The sequence below is a fragment of the Moschus berezovskii genome, chromosome 11, assembly GCF_049115385.1.
Source record: "Moschus berezovskii isolate FMDL1 chromosome 11, NW_MosBer_1.0, whole genome shotgun sequence".
Taxonomy (NCBI): domain Eukaryota; kingdom Metazoa; phylum Chordata; class Mammalia; order Artiodactyla; family Moschidae; genus Moschus; species Moschus berezovskii.
In genome coordinates this window covers 108731968-108756013 of record NC_142470.1, presented here as the reverse complement: position 1 = coordinate 108756013, position 24046 = coordinate 108731968, and the positions used below count along the sequence as shown (strand labels likewise).

Genomic DNA, 24046 nt, shown 5'->3' with positions numbered 1-24046 from the left:
CATGCCAGGCCTCCCTGTCCATCACCAATTCCCGGAGTCCACCCAAACTCACGTCCATCGAGTCAGTGATGCCATCCAGCCATCTCATCCTCTATCGTCCCCTTCTGTTCCTGCCCCGAATCCTTCCCAGCATCAAGGTCTTTTCCAATGAGTCAACACTTCGCATGAGGTGGCCAAAATATTGGAGTTTCAGCCTCAACATCAGTCCCTCCAGTGAACACCCAGGACTGATCTCCTTTAGGATGGACTGGTTGGACCTCCTTGCAGTCCCAGGGGCTCTCAAGAGTCTTCTCCAATACCAAGTTCAAAAGCATCAATTCTTCGGTGCTCAGCTTTCTTCACAGTCCAACTCTCACATCCATACATGACCACGGGAAAAACCATAGCCTTGACTAGACAGACCTTGGTTGGCAAAGTAATGTCTCTGCTTTTTAATATACTATCTAGGTTGGTCATAACTTTCCTTCCAAGAAGTAAGCGTCTTTTAATTTCATGGCTGCAATCACCATCTGCAGTGATTTTAGAGCCCAAAAAAATAAAGTCTGACACTGTTTCCACTGTTTCCCCATCTATTTCCCATGAAGTGATGGGACCAGATGCCATGATCTTAGTTTTCTGAATGTTGAGCTTTAAGCCAGTCTTTTCACTCTCCTCTTTCACTTTCATCAAGAGGCTTTTTAGTTCCTCTTCACTTTCTGCCTTAAGGGTGGTGTCGTCTGCATATCTGAGATTATTGATATTTCTCCTGGCAATCTTGATTCCAGCTTGTGCTTCTTCCAGCCCAGCGTTTCTCATGATGTACTCTGCATGTAAGTTAAATAAGCAGGGTGACAATATACAACCTTGACGAACTCCTTTTCCTATTTGGAACCAGTCTGTTGTTCCATGTCCAGTTCTAACTGTTGCTTCCTGACCTGCATACAGGTTTCTCAAGAGACAGGTCAGATAGTCTGGTATTCCCATCTCTTTCAGAATTTCCCACAGTTTATTGTGATCCACACAGTCAAAGGCTTTGGCATAGTCAATGAAGCAGAAATAGATGTTTTTTCTGGAACTCTCTTGCTTTTCGATGTTCCAGAGAATGTTGGCAATTTGATCTCTGGAATCATTTTAAGGATGCCTCTGCCCTTTTTAAAATCAGCCTGGACATCTGGAAGTTCACAATTCACATATTGCTAAAGCCTGGCTTGGAGAATTTTGAGGATTACTTTGCTAGCGAGTGATATGAGTGCAACTGTGCGGTAGTTTGAGCATTCTTTGGCATTGCCTTTCTTTGGGACTGGAATGAAGACTGACCTTTTCCAGTCCTATAGCCACTGCTGAGTTTTCCAAACTTGCTGACATACTGAGTGCAGCACTTTCCCAGCATCATCTTTGAGGATTTGAAATAGCTCAACTGGAATTCCATCACCTCCACTAGCTTTGTTCATAGTGATGCTTCCTAAGGCCTACTTGACTTCACATTCCAGGATGTCTGGCTCTAGGTGAGTGATTATACCATCGTGATTATCTGGGTTGTGAAGATCATTTTAGTACAGTTCTTCTGTGTATTTTTGTCACGTCTTCTTAATATCTTCCATTTCTGTTAGGTCCATACAATTTCTGTCCTTTATCGAGCCCATCTTTGAGTGAAATGTTCCCTTCAGTTCAGTTCAGTTCAGTTCAGTCGCTCAGTCGTGTCCAGCTCTTTGCGACCCCATGAATCACAGCACGCCAGGCCTCCCTGTCCATCACCAAATCCCAGAGTTCACTCAAACTCATGTCCTTCAAGTTGGTGATGCCATCCAGCCATCTCATTCTCTGCCGTCCCCTTCTCCTCCTGCCCCCAATCCTTCCCAGCATCAGAGTCTTTTCCAGTGAGTCAACTCATTGCATGAGGTGACCAAAGTATTGGAGTTTCAGCTTTAGCATCAGTCCTTCCAATGAACACCCAGGATTGATCTCCTTTAGAATGGACTGGTTGGATCTCCCTGCAGTCCAAGGGACTCTCAGGAGTCTTCTCCAGCACCACAGTTCAAAAGCATCAATTCTTCGGCGATCAGCTTTCTTCACAGTCCAACTCTCACATCCATACATGACCACTGGAAAAACCACAGCCTTGACTAGACGGACCTTTGTTGGCAAAGTAATGTCTCTGCTTTTTAATATACTATCTAGGTTGGTCATAACTTTCCTTCCAAGGAGTAAGCATCTTTTAATTTCCTGGCTGCAATCAGCATCCGCAGTGATTTTGGAGCCCCAAAAAAATAAAGTCTGACACTGTTTACACTGTTACCCCATCTATTTCCCATGAAGTGATGGCACCAGATGCCATGATCATGTTCCCTTGGTATCTCTAATTTTCTTGAAGAGATCTCTAGCCTTTCCCATTCTGTTGTTTTCCTCTATTTCTTTGCGTTGATCGCTGAGGAAGGCTTTCTTATCTCTCCGTGCTATTGAACTCTGCATTCAAATGGGTATATCTTTCCTTTCTCCTTCACTTTAGCTTCTCTTCTTTTCACAGCTATTTTGACCCTAAAGAGTTCTTTTTCTACTCTGAGCATTACATTTGCTAGCAATCTCTCAGATTCAGATCTTTTTAACAGAAAATTAATAAGCTAATGTAAGAGACACTGCCTTAGATAGAAGAGGGCCTTAAATGCTGTTTATCTGTGTGATTAAGTAAAGTACAATCTCTGTGCACTAAGAATAAGCTGAAGGATGGCTTACTGTTATGTTCTTTCAGGAAGGCCTGGAGGCTTTCCATTTACAAACTATCATGAGGACATGGATCCCTGACAGTCCACCTTTAACTACTGAATATTTATTAATATTAATGCAAAGCAATGCACTGTGAGACAGATATTATTAGAAATATTTTTATTTAAAGTCAGACAATAGAAAGATGTCACAGAAGAAAACTACAGAAACTTGCAACAACAGAATGCAACTTGGAAAAGTTACTAGTAAATGAGAAGGGGGAAAGAAAGATATTCCTGATGTTACCAAAGAATTTGTTAGTCCTGGTGTAGAATAATTTATCAGTTCAGCAAAGTATACCCTTTACTGGTATCTTTTGAACAGACAATAGATTAATGATTTAGTTAATTTACTAAATTAATACCTACTGAAATCCCCCAAAGTGACAGTCAAGAAAGCATTTCCCCAACATCTGAGATACATGGGGAACTGAAATAACAACTGTAGGAAGTTTTTTATTAAAAACACTACTTCATACTGAATAGGTTTAATCTGAATTTCAGCTTACTGATGGTGCTTATAAATCTCATAGAAAAAGGGTGACCAGAAATCTGGACATGGCACCACCCTTTACCAAACACACACCACATCCTAGGACACAATTGCCATCAATGCCCTTACCATGGACAAGCAAAGCAGCCTAGAAATGACAAAAAATGAAATGACCTGGGCACTGGAACCCTGGATTGATACTGAGCCCTTTCTGAATCCTTGATGGGGGAGCAGTGGGTTTAAGATAAGAAACATAAAAAAAATTTTTTAAACTTTGGCAAGTGAGTTTAGAAATGACTATATCTCGATTGTCACTTTTAAAGGAAATATTCTACTTCAGGAAAAGATATTCCATCTTATTTGACTTCTCTCTCAAATATTTGGAGGACTGCTGCTGCTGCTAAGTCGCTTCAGTCATGTCCAACTCTGTGTGACCCCATAGACAGCAGCCCACCAGGCTCCTCCACCCATGGGATTTTCCAGGCAAGAGTACTGGAGTGGGTTGCCATTGCCTTCTCCAATTTGGGGGGCAAATTCCTATAAAATAGAGGTGGTCTAAAACCTCTTATCTGTAATAATTAACTATTTGCTACCTTCTCTATTTTAAAAGCATATAAAATGTAGTCTATCATTAATGACAAATCCCCAAGACCTTGCTTTAATGGAAGTTTGGAAACAATGTGATTAATTTTTTAAAAATTGGGCCTCTATGTATTTAATTCCTTTACAATAATCTATATATCAGACTCCTGACAAAATAATATTACCTAATGCAAATTTCATCACTCCTCTCAACACCCTCACAGAGGTATTAAAATTAGTAGAGTACGGAGCCAAGGAGCAAGGAGCTTGATAATTTACAAGGTTGATTTTTTTTTCTAAAATGCTATAACTAGCTATATAATAACCTTTTTCTCATAAATTCTAAGTTTAAAAAACAAGAGATTCAATGATAAACCAAGCTATATTATTCCAAGAACTCACAGTCATTGGGACAAACAGATTTTCTTTATGCCCAGAATGATTTTCCCAACTGTAACATATGACTGTTGTATTCCAAAGGGTAATGAAGCATGTTTAAGGACAAAACACAAGACTCAAATTTATTCATAGTGTTAGAATAAAATGCTATTGGAAATTCACTAGGTTAGGCATATCTTCATAATTCTGGTTGAATTTTGAGGAGAATCGGAAGGGGAAAATTAGAGAAACATATTTTAAAATGAAAACATGAGACTTTAGTATGTAGTTCTTTCAAAGTACACAAAGAATCCTTCATAGAGCTATGGGAATAAATTATTGATCTAGTCAAACTTCCACAATGAAGTAGTAAAAATCATCTTGTAAAGCTTGGAGGACTCTTAGAATCATGAATTATTGTAGAAACATGTAACTCTTAAATAAAAGCTGCCATAACCCTACATTCACATTGTTTGGGTGGGTGGTGGGGAGAAGAGACAAGAAAAGAGAAGGCTGGTGCCCTGTGTCTAATGAAAGATGCATAATTAATGACCATACTCTTTCTAATACAATCCTGGAGTGGCTCTGCCACATCTATTCTGCAAAATCTAAACTCGGATGGACGCTGGGAAGCAATCAAGAAGCAGTTAACAAAACACTTATCGTGTGCACAGAACTAGGCCTGTTGCCATGGGCAGACAGAAAAACGAGACGCATATGGGTTCGGTCTCCAAAAGCATAAATTTTAAGACATACTTTTCAAAAGTTTAAGACATACTTTTCATTTCTTATTTTAAAATCAGAAATTCCAAATGTTATGTTGGTATCAACTTAAAGTCCTTTCTTAGGTCTGCATCCTTTCAAAGAAAGCCAGGTTAAATTTGGGTTTTGTTACAACTGGTAGGTCCTGCTGATAAACAACATACTCAGAATCATAACCCCAGCAGTACAACAATTGGTAACTACTGAAGCTGGTTCTGCAAATCACATTAAGTTACTCGGGGGAGAAGGCATTACATAAACATGAAGTCATAACACATAAGTGAGGAAAACAACTTCAAACACTCAGACACTCCTGGGTTACATTTTGTCAAGGCTTACACTTCCTAAACTAAGCCTTATTTAAACTAAGCAAATTTACTAACGATTACTAAACTTTGAACATAATATTATCAACTGCTCCCAAACCATTTCTGAAGAGATGATTATAACTCTTCATCCTAGAAATTCCTAGAAGGCCCGATAGTGAAGGAAGCAGGGGCACCATCGGTGGACTGCTCGCCTGCAGGTCAACCCTCCAAGGTACGGCCTTTCACACAGACAGCCCCTGCGGGGCGCAGTCCTCAGCCCAGAAGAGTGAACTCAGGGCGAGCAGCTCTATCGCGAGACTCTGTGCTGTGCAAATGGAAATATATTGACAAGCCCTAACATCCAGGTCGCTAGGAATTTCCAAACTTCAAGATGCCATTAACCAAAGAAAAAATGCACCTTTTTCCAACAAGTGATCACTAAGAAAGATCTCGAAGTCACATGCTTGCAGAAATACATATTAAGAGGTGGGAGTAAATATCCTCATTGTTTCTAAAAGCCAGCAGCCCCCCACTGACTGAGTTGGCCACTTCACCCACACCACACATGCTATGATTTAAGCAAACACGTCAGTCACAAAACATGAAGTCATAACACGTAAGTGAGGAAAAGACAACACAGACCATCACAGGGTTTTCACCTCCTGTCAATATCCAACCCGTCCAGAGTGAGCACGGGTGTCAGACCCTGAACAGACACCACAAGCCCTTAGAGCTCTAAAGCAGGAAAAGCCCTGTGACTTACTGATGCACAAAATGTTCAAGGAAATTGCTAACTTGACGGGTTAATACTCTCTGAAACAACTTCTCAGGCAATTCTACTGTGTCTTACTATCATCTGAAACTTGATAGAATTGAGGAACGACACAAACCGTACTGTTATTTTGGAATCTGTACAACTTAATGCAAACCCAGTGGGAATGTAATGATTATGTGTGTGAAAGTCATAAATCAATCTTATATTTACAAATACTTTAAAAGAATAATTCACTCACTCCTTACATCAAATCTGTGAACAGTCAAAATCATACCCATTTCACAGATAACAAACTAGATACTGAGATAAAACACCTATAAATCAGTTCAGAACAAGAATATGAATTCACTGTCATAAACCTCTAATCCTCATAAGTTCTTTCCTCCCTCTCTTCTAATTAATTCAGCAAGTAGCTTATATGAACAATCATAAAGGATTTTTTAACTAATCAATTATCCTTCAACTTGCTTCCAAAGGACAGCAAGTCAGAAAATACTTTCTATCATAGCTGTAAATTTCATTTTTTAACCACAAAATGTTATCCAGAATCATTTTAGGCAACCAAAGTAAAAATAGTAGGAACTCACATTCCCTTGAACAACTATCCTTCCACTTAGAACACAATGAACTTCTGAGGTAGACAGGCAGAGTTGTTGTTCACTTAACTGCAACCTCATTTCAACATGGAATCAGAGCAAAAAAAGCAAAAAGTGAAGACGGGAATAGGAAAGATATACATCAGTATTAAGCCATGTGCTGAGCTTTAGGTTCCCACATAAATATTTTGCTGTATATTTTAAAAGTCACTTCTTAAGTGCTGATTTCCTCTACTTCCATTACCTTTTACAATGAAGTGCTCCTTTTAAATTACTTATTGGAGTTGTTACTAGCAAACACTATCAGATACCTCTAGTTGAAGATATTAATATATACACTTGGCCTGAGACTTAAGTGTAATACTTAGTTTTAGTTATAAATAATATATGTATAAAGTAAGTAGGGTTGCCATTATTTATATACTGCAATAAATATACAAGAATGAATACAAATTATTTTTCATAAAAGTACAATTTCTAATCCATTGAGGAGGTTTCCAAACTATGAGGACATTAAATACATTAAAACACCAAGCAGTCTCCTCTGTTATAGAATGCCAGTCAGGTGAGATCTGAAAGAGTCTTTATTGATAGCCATAGACAGTTGACTCTACCATCTCTGTGTTTTCTTGCTATTTAAGAAAAAATATAGAACCTGCACACTTAAAACATTATCAATGCAATAAATCACTAGAGACACACTGGATCTTTTAAAATTTTGTTAAAAACTCCAAAGTCATGATGAATACAATTATTGCAGCTACACAATTTGAAAAAGTAATATAAATTATGCTGCTAAAGACAAAAGACATCAAAATGCATAAATATTATAACATAACAGCAATAACTCTTAACTATTATTATGAAAAATTAAATTTAAAAAGTATGTTAGAGAATTTGGAAATTTTTTACTTTAGCAAAACATTCTGTTTATATATCACCAACTTCTATGATACAGTATACCATAAAATACATTTAAAAGATATGACATTCAAATGCTTCATTTACACAAATAATATTGCCAGTAATAATAAAAGTGATGCCCTTAAACATGAACTGCTCTGCTAACAATGATTAAAAAAATGTTTTCTTTACTTCACTTTACATTTTATCTAGCAGTTAGCATTACATATTAGTCAGTTCTGTGTTGACAAATTGACAGAATCCTAGTCAAAATACTGTTTCTGAAAAGTAATGTACATTATATTGCTTGAAACTAACAACCATATAAAAGTGGTGATCATTTATCTAAACACTGATTATGAAAGACAAGTGGCATATATTCAGGCAGTGTTGAGTTCATGATGGTTTATTTACAATAAAATTACTTTTACTGAAACTAACATGATATATAGGTTTCTATGTCAATGACTACAGTCTCTGAAAATTATAAAAATACTATATAAAATACCACAGGCTTTGGAGGATATAACTTCGTGTGGTTCTGATACTAGCAGCTGAAAAGTATTTATAATTTAAAAATAAATAAACTATAGAGGTAAAACAGTTACAAAACAGCAGGGGACTGCAACAGTCAGGAGAGAGAAAAGAACTGCTTGGTTACACAACAGCTAACAAAATGGTGAAGCTGTTGGGTCAAAAGTTTTAAAAACCTCCCTCAGAGATTTGTCATCTGTTTCTTTGCTGGGGTCATCACCAGGGGTAGGGCTCACCTGTCCCAGATGCTTTGACTGCCTGGGGTCGCTGTACTGGGGTCTGATTAAGCCTGTTAATGCCTGAATTGGAAGGCTGTGCACTGCTGGGACTTGAACGGTACCAGGGCTCCGGCGAACATCCATCTGTGGGTCAGCTGTGCTGTCAATAGGGACGTCCACATTTGGAGCCATTTTCTGTTGTAGGATTACTTCTCCAGGAGGAGGCTCATTTTTGTCACTACATTTTAAATTCCCGCTTTTTTTCTGGTTCTCTGCATTTTCTGCTGCTAACTCTGATGTAGAGGACGAACCTTGCTCCCTGGGGTCATATAAACTAATACCGCTAAGGACTGAACCCGGAGTTCCCAGGGGAAGGCCAGTTGAAGATGAGAGTTTGGGGGCATACGGAGGTAAAGCCCCAGGACCAGAACTGCTAGGTACCACCCCTGAGGGCTGTGATGACCCCCGGTTTGACCTGGTCCCTAAAGGAGGGGCAGTCTTAGACATAAGGGGGTCCTTCATAACTGCTTGATGAGGCTCTGTATTGTGCAGTCTGTGAAGTCTAGGATCAAAATTTTTTTGCAGCCTAGGATCTCCTAATTTACTTCCTGAACTATGTGAGTCTCCAAATTGGTCTGGGTAGCCTTCTCTGTTTGCTGTGTTAATTTTGGCTTTGGCTGCTAGTTTTGTATCAGTGGGCGCCGTGTTCTGACAAAGATCACTTTTTGTATTCCATAACCTACTGAGCCTCTGGTCAGCTATAAGAGGGGGCAGAGGTAAATTGATTGAAGAGACCGGATCAGGTTTAGGTAAAGGAACTGGCAATAAGTCTTCTGGAGCCCACACGATGTGTTTGGCAAAGTTGGGTTTGCTTAGGGTAATATCCATTTTAATGTGACTAAACTGTCTCAGTTGTGACCTTGGGTCCTGCAGCATCACACCAGGGGAAGAATCCAGAGGTATCAAGAAAGCCTTTTCTCTCAGTTCTCTTTCTGAATCTTCATCATCATCATCTCCTCTTTTGTGTCTGATGTTAGGGCCGGTGTTGCCATGATGTGAATCAAACTTGGCTCTACCAGCAGAAGAACTGCCATGACCGCTTCCATTCCCTCTTAATTTCCTTGGATCCCATGCAAGTCTGAGATCCAGTGGGGCAGACTCAGAAGATTTTCTAATGTCTTGCCTTGAGATAGTCCTGAGTCTAGGGTCGACGACTTGGTTTCCTTTATTCTTCTCTCTAGCAAGTCTTGGGTCAGTAGGAGTGTCAAGTTCTGTAGAAGGCTGCTGCTGACTCCTCAAAGCCTCTGTTTGTTTCTGTAACGTTCTCAGTATTGACTTGACGCTGCTCCCTTCTTCCTCTTCACTACTGGAGTACCAGTTAACAGTTTCATCTAAATGCAGACAAAAACTATTGTAAAGAGTGAAGCATTCATATTTGGCTTTAATTAAGATTAAAAAACACATAGACTATTTCTGAAATAACGGTAGTCTAACTTCAAGACAATGCATCATAGAAATGACAGAGTTTCAACACTGGAACAAGATAAGATGTGATATAACAACTAACAATTCAGTCACTGTACTCTATAAAGAAAGCAGTATGGCATCAGAACATGTAAAATGTCCTTCCAGTCAGAGAAGAGTCTGCACCTTTCATTCCAGCTGGCCAAAAGGAACTCAGAAATGTGTGGTAAGACAGGACTGAGGGAGAAGGGAAAACACTCTAAAAAAGAAATACCAAAATGTGTTGGCCCTCTTTAATTCAAAGTGAAAGTGAAGTCGCTCAGTCGTGTCCGACTCTTTGCGACCCCATGGACTGTAGCCTACCAGGCTCCTCCATCCATGGAATTTTCCAGGCAAGAGTACTGGAATGGGTTGCCATTTCCTTCTCCAGGGGATCTTCCCGACCCAGGGATTGAACCCGGGTCTCCTGCATTGCAGGCAGATGCTTTACCATCTGAGCCACCAGGGAAGCCCTCTTTAATTCAAGCAACCCCTTAAATTTCATACCTCTGGATTTATCAGATAACAAGGGAGAACTATTAAAAAAAACCTGGAAAGAAAACAAAACACTAACAATGATGGTTAAGAAAGCAAAGGGAACTGAGCATATATGGGCCCCAGGCTTTTCTCTCATATATTTTTAAATGTTTGACCTTGTGAATATATTACTCAAACACTAAATTAAAAGAAACAAATAAAACTAACACCCTAAAATTTACATACTTTCTAAGAACTTTGGGCCTTACTCTTAAAGCCTATGTAACTCCAGGGTGAGCCATACTGTTAAGAAGCTTAACCGTCAGAGGTCTTCTCTCTAGTAGAGAAGGAAATAAACACTGACGCCTCAGGAGGGGGCGGTCTCCTTCCTCTCCACTGAAACACACAGAGATTATCTCTGAATCAGCCATGTACGTGCATATATGTACACATGCACACACACACTTATGTATCACAGAACATCTTGAATCAACAGACTAGCACATGTATTGTCACTTTTATCTCACTGCTCACCGATGCGCTTCTGTCACATGGAAACTTAGCATTGCAGTTAGTTTGAACAGAAGAATGCTTACAGAACAAGCACTCATATTTACGGGAGGATGTGACTTTAAAATAGTATACACTATATCACAACGGCAAAAACTTAAATTCACACCTCAGTGTCTGAAAAAACTACTTCTAGACACTGGATCTCTCTTTTTTTTCTCTGACCTCCAGGAAGTCTAGAGCTAGACCTGTGGTTCACTTTCAACTGTTGTAGCTATTCTAAACATTTCTGTGTAGGAGTTTCACTACTCATAGAATTTGGTACTTAACCCAAATCCAATCCAAATAGGTAAGATGCTATTTAATTTTCACTCTCATATATACATATTTTACAAGCAGTCTTATTTGGAATAAGAATGAATACAGAACAGAAAGAAAGCAGAACAGCAGAGAGGTCAGTGGAAAGCAGGTATTAGACAGAAAACGATTAAAAGGCTTCTATCAGCTTTTTATCAAAGGACAAATCAATTCACAAAGGCAATAACATTTATAAGAATGGACACAAACACAAAAAAATCTGTTTAAGATGTTTTCTGATTCCTAGCAAACAAGCCTTATAGTATAAAATTTTATATCATTTAGAAAAGTTTTAATTTTCTTCTTTATGAAGAAATATTTTAAAAATAGTATAAAATTTTATATCATTTAAAAAAGTTTTAATATTATTCTTTATGAAAATATAAGGCTTTGTTACACTTTAAAGAAAGATTACCATTAAAACGATTATTTCTTAAAATTAGCTCCTAAAGGAGTACACATAAATTATATAGGAAATTAACTTATTAGAAATTCCTCATTTCCCTGTCATGTTAAATAAATGAAGGTTTAATACCATCTTCTTTGCAAATGTAACAATGTTTATATAATAACTTGTGGCGACTAGCATTATCCAGTTTTACATAATTATTCATAAATTTCATGTTTTGCTCATTTTTGGCCATGCCTTGCAGGATGTGAACTTCCCTGACCCCTGCAGCGGAAGCACGGATTCTTAACCACTGGACCGCGAGGGAAGCCCTTAATTTCATGTTTAAGAGTGGCCAAACATATCAATTTTTTAACTCATAATAACAACTGGTTGATTTCAAGCTTTCTCCCCTTAACTGAATTAACTAATTGCTGTAGACTTATCTGTATCAAAAATACTAAGGGAAACTTAAAATATATATCCTTTAATAGTATAGCAGAACCCGAAGGAAACAGCCTCTGCCCATAAAAATCTAATAACCAAATAATTTTGAACTTGAGTTACAAGTTAAAATTCCTAAACTCAAGGCTATCTTGTTTCTGTTCTATTTCTCTTCAAAAACAAAGTTTAATAGCAAGTCTGCTTCCAAGGCCTCACACTCCAGTCTGATTTATTGCTTCAAATCAAACCCTTTGCAATTAATTACTAATGCATCAATGGCACTGGAAATGACAATCAATCCCAAGAAGATAGTAGCTGTAAGACAGCTGGAAATAGAACAGGTAAATCCAAATAGATATGATGCCATTGTTATATCTGACACACCTTCTTCCTTGCTTGGTGCCCTCTGAGGTTGTGTGCTGCTTGGTTCTTCATCTTCTTGATATTTCTGAGTAAGTCTGACAAAGAGAGCTCTCTGCACAGCAGGAAGGAGACCCAGTGCAGGCAGGGGGCCATGGCCTGTCACAGTACTGCTGCTGTCAGACCCGCTCCCGCAGTTAGGCGAGTCTGGAACAACTGGAGCCTGCTGCTGGGCAAAGTCACCATGCCACGCCACATCTACACACATAGCACAAAAAGACACAAGACACTGACTGAGCACAAAACTCCAGGAGACAAGTGCCGCTGCGCCTTGTTAGAAACTGAGTCACAATTATATCACATGTGATTATCAGATTATTATGTAACGGTAAGCACTGTTTAAAGTTATCTCAAGGTCTAGTGTTACAGATATTTGGTTAAATTTAAAACACATTTTAATATTTCAATTTCATCATATTTTCCTTTATTTAAAATACACGTTTTTCATGTTGCTAAAGAAACATAGGACTCCAGATATTTTAAGTTAGAAATGAGTTGTTTAGAAAGGTAAACTTACCACCAGAGTGACTGGGTGGCTGGAAATTATGGACAGCATGCTGTGAATAGTAATGATCATAAAACTCAGCAGGATTTTGTAAGGACTCATAGCTGGTGCTGAGCTGCCTTTCACCAGGTGGGTGCGATGAGCCTGGAGAGCAGTGATTCTCTCTAGGTACTTTCATCACATGTTCTGGAAAGCCCGGGCAGTGGTAAGCACCACTCATATTTGGTGGTGTCAAAGGCGTATCCGGTTGACCAAGTACTCCGGCTTGACCGTGAGGGCCCACAATTCCTGGGGGGCCAGGCAGCAAAGGTGGGCTCTGTGGCACTGGTAGGCCAGGACACTGTCCAGGGGAGCCTGGGTGGATCACAGGACTGTTGTGTCCCTGAGACATGTTAGGGCCAGGACCTGGACTTGACCCAGAACTATAGACATGTTGAGGATGTGGGCTGCTTTCCTGAAATTGTGGTCCTGGTGGTGAGGCACTGTTATAAAATGCTGGTGGCCTGTGAACAAAAGAATATTTCTTAGTTCAAAGAAAAGAGGCAAACAAGAGCATTACTTACATCTCTAAATAGATATTGGACCTTTGCTGACAAAGGTCTTTCTAGTCAAGGCTATGGTTTTTCCAGTGGTCATGTATGGATGTGAGAGTTGGACCATAAAGAAAGCTGAGCGCTGAAGAACTTATGCTTTCGAACTGTGGTGTTGGAGAAGACTCTTGAGAGTCCCTTGAATAGCAAGGAGATCAAACCAATCAATCCTAAAGGAGATCACCCCTGAATATTCATTGGAAGGAATGAAAAATTTAACTTACTTCTTCCCAATTTTATGTGCTAAATCCACAGTAGGTTTTACAACTATTTCAAAAAGAGATGGAATTTTCTTGAAATCATCAGAGAGATCAGTCTGAAAACCATCTTCAGGATCAGAAAAAGGAAAATGCTCCAGTGGGGTTGGCAGAAGTCCAACTCCTGGAGGTGGTTTGGGAAGAGGAGTTATGCCATGCTTTCTAAGTTCTTCTAATTCTCTTTCGTCTTCATTTGCAGCTTCTTCAGTATTCAACACCTAAAGATAATTGGCCAAGATTTACTATTTCAAAACAAGCTTTCTTCCTCACATTTAAAACTGTGAAGACTTGAATAAACTAGTTTTGTTAACAGAAAAGTATAATATTAAAGTTGAAATAGATCAGAGATAGTGAACTAATTTTTTTATAAAGAATATGAGGTTCAAAGAGGTAAAGGATATTTCTCAAAGTAAATTAGCTTTTTTAGAGATCACATTTTGTGGTTACCAAAGGCAGAGCATAGTAGGAATAGGAACTGGATGAAGGTACTAAAAAGGTACAAACTTCGAGTCGTAAGATAAGTAAGTACTAGGGATGCGAGGCACAACACAGTGAACATAATGAACAGCACTGTACCATTATAGATGAAATCTGCTAAGGGTGTTAAGTCCTAACAGTTCTCAACACAGAAAAAAATCTTTTCTGTTTCTTTAATTTTGTATTTATTTGAGATAATGGATGTTTGCTAAGCTTGCAGTAATTTCATGATGTGTGTAAGTTGAATCATTACGTTGTACACCTTAAATTTATAGTGTTGTATACCAATTATATCTAAATAAAATTGGAAAGGAAACGACATTTGAACAAAAGCTCAACCAAGAAAAATAAAATTTATGATGGACTGGTTGAAAAAATTTGTGATGGACTGTTTTTTAATGGCAGAACAAATGATAAGAACAAAAGATTCTGTTTTTTTAAGGTTAAGGCAATTATATTATTTGCTATCATTAATAAGTAAAGAACTATAAGTGCCACTAACTGAGCTTTTACTATTTACTAGGAGTGGTATGAAGTGTTTCATGTACATCACAATCGAATCTTATAAGAACAAAATATTCTTAATTCTTAGTCCAATATTCCTGCTTTTCTAACATACTACATTAACAGAATAAAACATAAAATAATAAGTCCTTGCTTTCTCAGCAAGAAAGTGAAGTCGCTCAGTCGTTTCCAACTCTTTGTGACCCCATGGAGTGTAGCCTGCCAGACTCCGCTGTCCATGTGATTCTCCAGGCATAAAATATGACTTATAAAACATGATTAAAGTCTAATGAATCTATAATCAAGGTGCAAAAATATTACTCACTTTGTCCAAAAGTTTCTTTGTTTCTTTAGTCAGATCATCATGTGAAAATTTACAGTTGTCTCCTTGGTAACATTTTGCTCCACTATGATAGAACTTACATGGAAATTCATGTAAATAAAAATATTAAGGAACAGACCAAGTAAAATCAAACTCTCATATTTTTAAAACAAAAAATGCAACTGTGAAGTCAATATAACTTTATTACCATATATTGTACTAAATTTTCAAGTCACAGATTAATTTTTAAGATTAAATATTTTAAATATGCTGTGGCAGAACATTGAAAAGTTTTAAGTCTCTTCTACTCTATTAAAACTAGAAAACAATTTTTTAAGAGCTTATTTTAAAAAACTTGACTGTACAAACTGTATTATTTTTTCTCTCAGTGATAGATATTTATGTCTTCTATAATAGTAGAGTTAGTAATGTGGGTAATTAACACAGACTTCCTTAAAAAGAGCTCTCGATCAAGATTTACAAATCATCTCCCAAATTACCATTGTAAATAAATTATGTCTAAAATTTAGTGCAAACTCTAGCTGTTTTCACCACTGATCAAGAGAGTCATGTTAATGTTTCAACAGTTTGTTGAGAGTACCATGCTAGGAAAATGTTCCATATAAATAGAGCTTGGATAATTAGCTAACTCTACTAATACTTCTTTTAAAATTTCACTTATTTACTTACACTCATGTTTGGCTGCACTGGGCATTTACTGTTGTGTGCAGGCTTTCTCTAGTTGTGACTGGGGGCTGCTCTCTAGCTGTGGGGCACAGGCTTCCCACTGCGCTGGCTTCTCTTGTTGCTGAGCACGGGCTCTAGGGTGTGCAGGCTTCAGTAGTAGCAGAGCATGGGGCACAGTACTTGTGGCATACAGGCTTAGTTGCCCTGCAGCATGTGGAATGTTCCTGGACCAGGGATTGAACCTGTGTCCCCTACTTTGGCTGATGGATTCTTTTTTGTTAGTTACATCAATTTTACTTTTTTAATTGGAGGATAAATGGTTTACAGAATTGTGTTAGTTTCTGCCATACATGAACATGAATCAGCCACAGGTATACCTTATGTCCCCTCCCTCCCCATCCCTCCCCTCTTGGTTGTCACAGAGCACCAGGTTGGAGCCCCCTGTGTCACACAGCAAACTCCCACCGGCTGTCTATTTTACATCTCATAATGCGTCTGTTTCTCTGTTACTCTTTCAATGTGTCCCTCCCTCCCCTTCCCCTGCTGTGTTTACAAGTCTGTTCTCTACGTCTGTGTCCCCACTGCCTTGTAAGCAGGTTCATCAGTACCGTATTTCTAGATTCCATATATATTTGTTTTTCTCCTCCTGATTTACTTTACTCTGTATTCATCCACCTCATTAGAACTGACTCAAATGAGTTCCTTTTTATGGCTGAGTAATACTCCACTGTGTATATGTACCACAACTTCTTTATCCATTCATCTGTCAATGGACATCTAGGTTGCCTTCATGCACTAGCTATTGTTAAGTAGTGCCGCAGTGGACACTGAGGTTTCTTCAATAACCATTTTTAAAAAATTGAAGTATAGTTAATTTACAATGTTGTGTAAGTTTCAGGTATACGGCAAAGTGATTCAGTTATACATATATGTATCTACTCTCTTTCAAGAAAACAATTTTTTAAAGTAAAAATGGTTATAGCTATTTATAATGGCTATAGTGTAATTTAATTATGCAAACTCTGTTACTTTACACAATAAAACAAAATACAGAACAAATAAATTTTGAGCAAATGTTTATATCTATGAAGAAAATAAAGGGATCTGATATATCATGTTAAAGTTAAATATCCCAACAATCAAAACCACAAGTTAATCTTAAAATTTTGGAGACAAAGATCTAAAGAAAATATTAAATCTAGAAGTATAGTGAAAAATATACCATTTCAGCTGGTATATGTTCTGGGAATTTCTGAGTAGTTTTTGGAAATTTATTACTGAAATCATCACACTGATAAGGTCAAGAAAGAAAAACCATGTGATTATCTTAGCAGATACAAAAGACAACTGATAAAATTCAAGATTTTTTTTTTTAATATTAAAACCTCTTAGTAAAATAAGGATATAAATTAGATGTTGTTGTTTAGTCTCTACGTTATGCTCGACTCTTTGCAACCCCATGGACTGTAGCCTGCTAGGCTCCTCTGTCCATGGAATTTCCCAGGAAAGAGTACTGGAGTGGGTTGCCATTTCCTTCTCCAGGAGATCTTCCTGACCCAGGGATTCAACCCGAATCTCCTGCTTGGGACTACTGAGACCTAGGAAGCCGAAGGATTTACATACTTAACTTGATTTTTTTTTTAATCAATCTTAAAATTGTAGCCACAATTTTAAAATTGTAGCCTTTTGACAAAGCAAAAGGGCATTACCTTTGAAACATGTTTTATGCTCCACAATCCCAATTATTTAACATTTTTCTGGAAGTGTAGCCAATACTATTAAAATTGTCATGCCACAGATGGCATGACTATGGAGAAAAATATAAGAATAGATAGAAAGATTTCAGAAACATTTCAATAAGGTGTCTGGTTTCTAAAGAAATACATCAAATCTTTAAAAAACATTTTGTTTGAATAAAAAAAATTTATTATAACATTTTGATACAAAAGGAGTATTTGCCCTTAGTAAGTATCAAACATACTATTGCAGAGCAGAATGGTCAGATAGCACAATGTATAATGGTATAGTACAGAAACAAAACTATCCTCGCTGAAAACTTAGACTATGGGCAGGTGACCTTTTAAATCTGTGAAGAAGAGACAATGAACTAACCATTTGGACAATAATAAGGTCTTTACTGAAGGAAATGTTTTATATATTTATATTTAAATTACTTTTAACTGAAGGATAATTGCTTTACAAATTGGTTTTCATACATCAACACGAATCATATATATATATGGACCATATACAGTGAAATGCCACATGGGTAGAGGCAGGAATACAATTTAAATGTATCAGAAGTAGGGAAGAATATACAGGGTAGTGCTTATCATTAGGTGGTAAGATTTGAGAAGACTTGAATTTTATAATTTCCAACAATGATAATTTATTACTTATGAACCCAAGTAAATAATAATTAAGTCACAGAATAAATTATGTTGCCAGCTCATTCAGAAAGCAAAGCCTCTTGAAATACTTATAAATATTATTTAAAGTACGTTTATTTCAGCTTTTCTTTTCCAAAGGGAAGTTATTTCATTTCCCTAAAGAAAAAAACTCAGTTGACCTTCTGAAGTGCAAAGGCTGAAGAGATCTAGTTTACATAATGTGCTATTTTAAATTTAAAACCAAACTAGGCTTTCCAGATTGTACTTAAGATTTTTAAAGCCTCAATGACACTTGAAAACTGTTATATTTTGGTTAACATTTTTAATAAAGGATATTATGCATATAAATGCAGTTCTCTCCTTTGGTACAATATCCTTGTAAATAAAATTTGCAGATCTCTTTCCTCTTCTCCAACTCTGCATCATGATCAAATTTACACTGATCTCCCTATTCACAAAGAAGAGAAAAAAAAAGAAACCATTGAGTTTAATTTTTTCTGTGGTGTTTCATGGTAGAAACATGGTCATATCTCCAGTCTTTAAATAATGAGCTTACAGTAATTCAAACAATCCCTCAGAATTCTTGCCCAGGATAGTGGATGTGGCATTGGGCTGAGAGGCAGAACAGTGAGCACGACCTCAGAGGACACTGCTTGGCTTCAGCACTCACCATTTCTGGCTGAGCTACTCTGGGGACTCATTTAACCTCTTGGTTTGACCATGATTAAAATGAGAATAATAACAGTAACTGAACTTTACTGCATCATTGTAAACATGAAAACATTAAATGTTAGTAAGCCAATTTGAACAGTACGTGCCACATCATCATGTGTCAGTAAAATAAAACCTGATTTCAACAAACTATATTATTGTCCCAGAAATAATTATATGAGTTCTGATACACAGTATTCAATGCAAGATCCATTTTGAAGAACTAGTTTTATTCCAACTATATGAGAAAACACTCACCACCCCCTAAAATGACCTTAAATTTTAAAGATTATTTCAGAAGTTAAAATGATTTATGATACCCCTATAAATTTACCTTGATGCATCTCCCTTCCAGAAAGTATTTGCAGATTTGTTTTCCTTTATGTTCCACTGTATGTTGATTAATAAATTCCTGAGTCATAATCTTCCATTTTTTCCCTGGTTTACTATACTGCAAGAAAAAAATTTACTTAAATAAAACATATGAAGTATTAAAAAAGACATTAAAATTCATACTAAAATGGATTTAGAAAGCAGTACACATTGATTATTAAAAGTGGTGAAGACTGAACATTATGATGCTATTTATCTGGAGAGAGGCGATGCATGCAAGCATGCTTTTGGAAAACTGCTTACTGATACTGGTAGTTGCAAAGAATCCTATCTCTAATGAAGACATCTAACTACATTTTTCAAAATAAAATTGTGAAAACTTTAAACTTAATAATAATACTCAGTTTTGGCAAAGACACAATAAAATATGCACTTTCATATATAGTTGGTAGAAAACCTAAAATATTGATATTGTTTGACACAAAATTTGTACTTTTCAACACAAAATTCTGAAGGAATTACCAGGAAGGCACATGAAGATTTATTCACAAAAATAACCATTGCAGAATTATTTACAAGTAAAACAAACAAAATCTAGAAATACTCTACACATCTAAAACTAGAAGACAAAACACATTATGGTACTTTTAGAATATTATAAAGTCGTTTAAAAAATCATGAGATGGAAAGACAATCTGGGGACACAAAATGTTCACAATACCTTACCAAGTGAAAAAGTGATCCGAGTTTATAATAATAAAGACAAAGAAAAAAACAACTAAAAGAATATATACCCCTACCTCCTCTAGATGAATTTCTACAAAGTCATAGATTGCTTGCATGTGTGGTTATTCTGTACTTTCTTTAGGGAAAAAAATTGAGGCTATATTACCTTTAACTTTTAAATTTAAGAAAATTAAGAAAAACTAGTATATGATAGGAAATCTCATAGCCCTACTTGCATTCCTTAGTTCTCCTCATGCCCCTATTCAACTTTTGCTGCAAGTATAAGAAGGCTGAGTAACACCAGTGTATCAGCTCTATAAAACAGCGCTGCGCTTCAAGCTCCTAGCAGGCACAGGGCTGTGCACACTGTAGGAGGTTCATAACTATTTACTTTTCTGAATTGATATCAGTTTTCCTTTTCCCCCCCAATCTGCTAGATGATGGAGAGCAAAGCACAATCCACTGAAATCTCTCATAGCAAACATCTGAGGCAATATCTGAGGTAAAGTTAAATCTGATCCTCAGCGCTCACAACTGATGAATGATACAATTCACCAGATTTATGGAAAAAAAAAAGTATCAGACTACCAGGAAAACATAATCTTTGAGTTTCTTTTAAAAAAGTATATATAGATACACACATATACACATATATACATATATATACACATACACATACACATACACGTGTGTATCCCATGAAAGCGCAAGGAAACTGATTATACTCTACTCTGATCAGTTCAGTTCAGTCGCTCAGTCGTGTCCGACTCTTCGTGACCCCATGAACTGCAGCACGTCAGGCCTCCCTGTCCATCACCAACTCTTGGAGTCCACCCAAACCTATGTCCATTGAGTCGGTGATACCATCCAACCAGCTCATCCTCTGCCGTCCCCTTCTCCTCCTGCCCTCAATCTTTCCCAGGGTCTTTTCAAATGAGTCAGCTCTCTGCATCAGGTGGCCAAAGTATTGGAGTTTCAGCTTCAACATCAGTCCTTCCAGTGAACACCTAGGACGGATCTCCTATCTCCTTGCAGTCCAAGGGACTCTCAAGAGTCTTCTTCACACCACAGTTCAAAAGCATTGATTCTTCAGTGCTCAGCTTCCTTATAGTCCAAATCTCACATACATACATGACCACTGGAAAAACCATAGCCTTGACTAGACTGACCTTTTTGACAAAGTAATGTCTCTGCTTTTTAATATGCTGTCTAGGTTAGTCATAACTTTCTTTCCAAGGAGTATGTGTCTTTTAATTTCATGGCTGCAATCAGCATCTGCAGTGATTTTGGAGCCCAGAAAAATAAAGTCAGCTACTGTTTCCCCATTTATTTGCCATGAAGTTATAAGACCGTATGCCATGATCTTAGGTTTCTGAATGTTGAGCTTTAAGACAACTTTTTCACTCTCCTCTTTCACTTTCATCAAAAGGCTCTTTAGTTCTTCTTTGCTTTCTGCCACAAGAGTGGTATCATCTGCATATCTGAGGTTACTGATATTTCTCCTGGCAATCTTGACTCCAGCTTGTGCTTCTTCCAGCCCAGCGTTTCTCATGATGTACTCTGCATATACGTTAAACAAGCAGGGTGACAATATACAGCCTTGACGTACTCTTTTTCCTGTTTGGAACCAGTCTGTTCCATGTCTGGTTCTAACTGTTGTTTCCTGACCTGCATACAGGTTTCTTAAGAGACAGGTCAGGTGGTCTGGTATTCCCATCTCTTTCAGAATTTTCCACAGTTTATTGTGATCCACACAGTCAAAGGCTTTGGCATAGTCAATGAAACAGAAATAAATGTCTTAAACCTATGTAAATTTTATTTACAAACATTTTCTATTTCCATGGGAAGTTTCCATAAGCCTCTTATCCTTATCCATCAGAGGGCAGATAGAATGAAAATCACAATCACAGAAAACTAATCGAACTGATCACATGGACCAGAGCCTTGTCTAACTCAATGAAACTATGAGCCATGCCGTGTAGGGTCTCCCAAGATGGACGGGTCATGGTGGAGAGTTCTGTCAAAACGTGGTCCACTGGAGGAGGGAATGGCAAACTATTTCAGAATTCTTGCTTGAGAACCCCATGAACAGTATGAAAAGGCAAAAAGGTAGGACACTGAAAGATGAACTCACCAGGTCAGTAGGTGCCCAATATGCTCCTGGAGAAGAATGGAGAAATAACTTCAGAAAGAACGAGGTAACAGAGCCAAAGCAAAAACAATGCCCATTTGTGGATGTGACTGGTGATGGAAGTAAAGTCTGATTCTGTAAGGAACAATATTGAATAGGAACCTGGAATGTTAGGTCCATGAATCAAGGCAAATTGGAAGTGGTCAAATAGGAGACGGCAAGAGTGAACATTGACATTTTAAGAATCAGTGAACTAAAATGAACTGGAATGGGTGAATTTAACTCAGATGACCATTATAACTACAACTGTGGCCAAAGATCCCTTAGAAGAAATGGAGTAGCCCTTGTAGTCAATGAAAGAGTCTGAAATGCAGTACTTGGATGCAATCTCAAAAACAACAGAATTATCTCTGTTCGTTTCCAAGGTAAACCATTCAATATCACAGTAATCCAAGTCTATGTCCCAACAACTGAAGAAGCTGAAGCTGAACGGTTCTATGAAGACCTACAAGACCTTCTAGAACTAACACCAAAAAAAAAAGCTGTCCTTTTCATTATAGGGGACTGGAATGCAAAAGTAGAAAGTCAAGAGATACCTGGAGTAACAGGCAGGTTTGGCCTTAGAGTACAAAATGAAGCTGGGCAAAGGCAAACAGAGTTTTGCCAAGACAACGCACTGGTCATAGCAAACACCTTCTTCTAACAAACAAGAGAAGACTCTACACAGGGACATCACCAGATGGTCAACACCGAAATCAGACTGATTATATTCTTTGCAGTCAAAGATGGAGAAGCTCTATACAGTCAGCAAAAATAAGACCGGGTGCTGACTGTGGCTCAGAGCATGAACTCCTTATTGCCAAATTCAGACTTTAATTGAAGAAAGTAAGGAAAACCACTAAACCATTCAGGTATAAGCGAAATCAAATCCCTTATGATTATACAGTGGAAGTGAAAAAGAGATTCAAGGAATTAGATCTGATAGAGTGCCTGAAGAACTATGGACGGAGGTTCGTGACACTGTACAGGAGGCAGTGATCAAGACCATCCCCAAGAAAAAGAAATGCAAGAAGGCAAAATGGTTGTCTGAAGAGGTCTTACAAATACCTGAGAAAAGAAGAGAAGCTAAAGGCAAAGGAGAAAATGAGAGATAATACCCATCTGACTGCAGAGTTCCAAAAGGCTTTCCTGGTGTCTCAGATGGTTAAAAGAAAAAAAAAAAATGAATGCAGAGTTCCAAAGAATAGCAAGGAGAGGTAAGAAGGTCTTCCTCAGTCATCAATGCAAAGAAATAGAGGAAAACAATGGAATGGGAACGACTAGAGATCTCTTCAAGAAAATTAGAGATACCAAGGGAACATTTCATGCAAAGATGGGCACAGTAAAGGTCAGAAACGGTATGGACCTAACAGAAGCATAAGATATGAAGAAGAGGTGGCAAGAATACACAGAAGAACTATATTAAAAAGATCTTCATGACCCAGATAACTGTGATGGTATGATCACTCACCTAGAGCCAGACATCCTGGAGTGCGACGTCAAGTGGGCCTTAGGAAGCAACACTACGAACAAAGCTAGTGGAGGTGATGGAATTCCAGTTGAGCTATTTCAAATCCTAAAAGATGATTATATGAAAGTGCTGCACTCAATATGCCAGCAAATTTGGAAAACTCAGCAGTGGCCACAGGACTGGAAAGGTCAGTTTTCATTCCAATCCCAAAGAAGGGCAATGCCAAAAATGTTCAAACTACCACACAATTACACTCATCTCACACGCTAGCAAAGTAATGCTCAAAATTCTACCAGCCAGGCTTCAACAGTACGTGAACCATGAACTTCCAGATGTTCAAGCTGGAATTAGAAAAGGCAAAGGAACCAGAGATCAAATTGTCAACATGTGTCGGATCATCAAAAAAGCTAAAGAGTTCCAGGAAAACATCTACCTCTGATTTACTGACTATGCCAAAACCTTTGACTGTGTGGATCACAACAAACTGTGGAAAATTCTGAAAGAGATGGAAATACCA

The 24046-nt window shown here is 37.7% G+C and overlaps 1 protein-coding gene across 2 annotated transcripts in view; it reads right to left on the bottom strand.

The window, feature by feature from the left end:
• Positions 1-2844: 2844 nt before the first annotated feature.
• ZC3H6 (zinc finger CCCH-type containing 6) overlaps positions 2845-24046 on the bottom strand; it is a 74503-nt gene continuing 53301 nt past the window's right edge. The window contains exons 6-12 of one of the 2 annotated variants that reach the window (XM_055399010.2): positions 19164-19280; positions 18455-18566; positions 15045-15154; positions 13706-13956; positions 12904-13394; positions 12351-12584; positions 2845-9678 (exon numbers count right to left, since the gene is read on the bottom strand). In XM_055399010.2, coding sequence (XP_055254985.1) covers positions 8204-9678; positions 12351-12584; positions 12904-13394; positions 13706-13956; positions 15045-15154; positions 18455-18566; positions 19164-19280 — 2790 coding nt within the window. In that variant the 3' untranslated portion in view covers positions 2845-8203. The remainder of the gene's footprint in view (positions 9679-12350; positions 12585-12903; positions 13395-13705; positions 13957-15044; positions 15155-18454; positions 18567-19163; positions 19281-24046) is intronic. The other variant, XM_055399014.2, reaches the window with a different exon arrangement.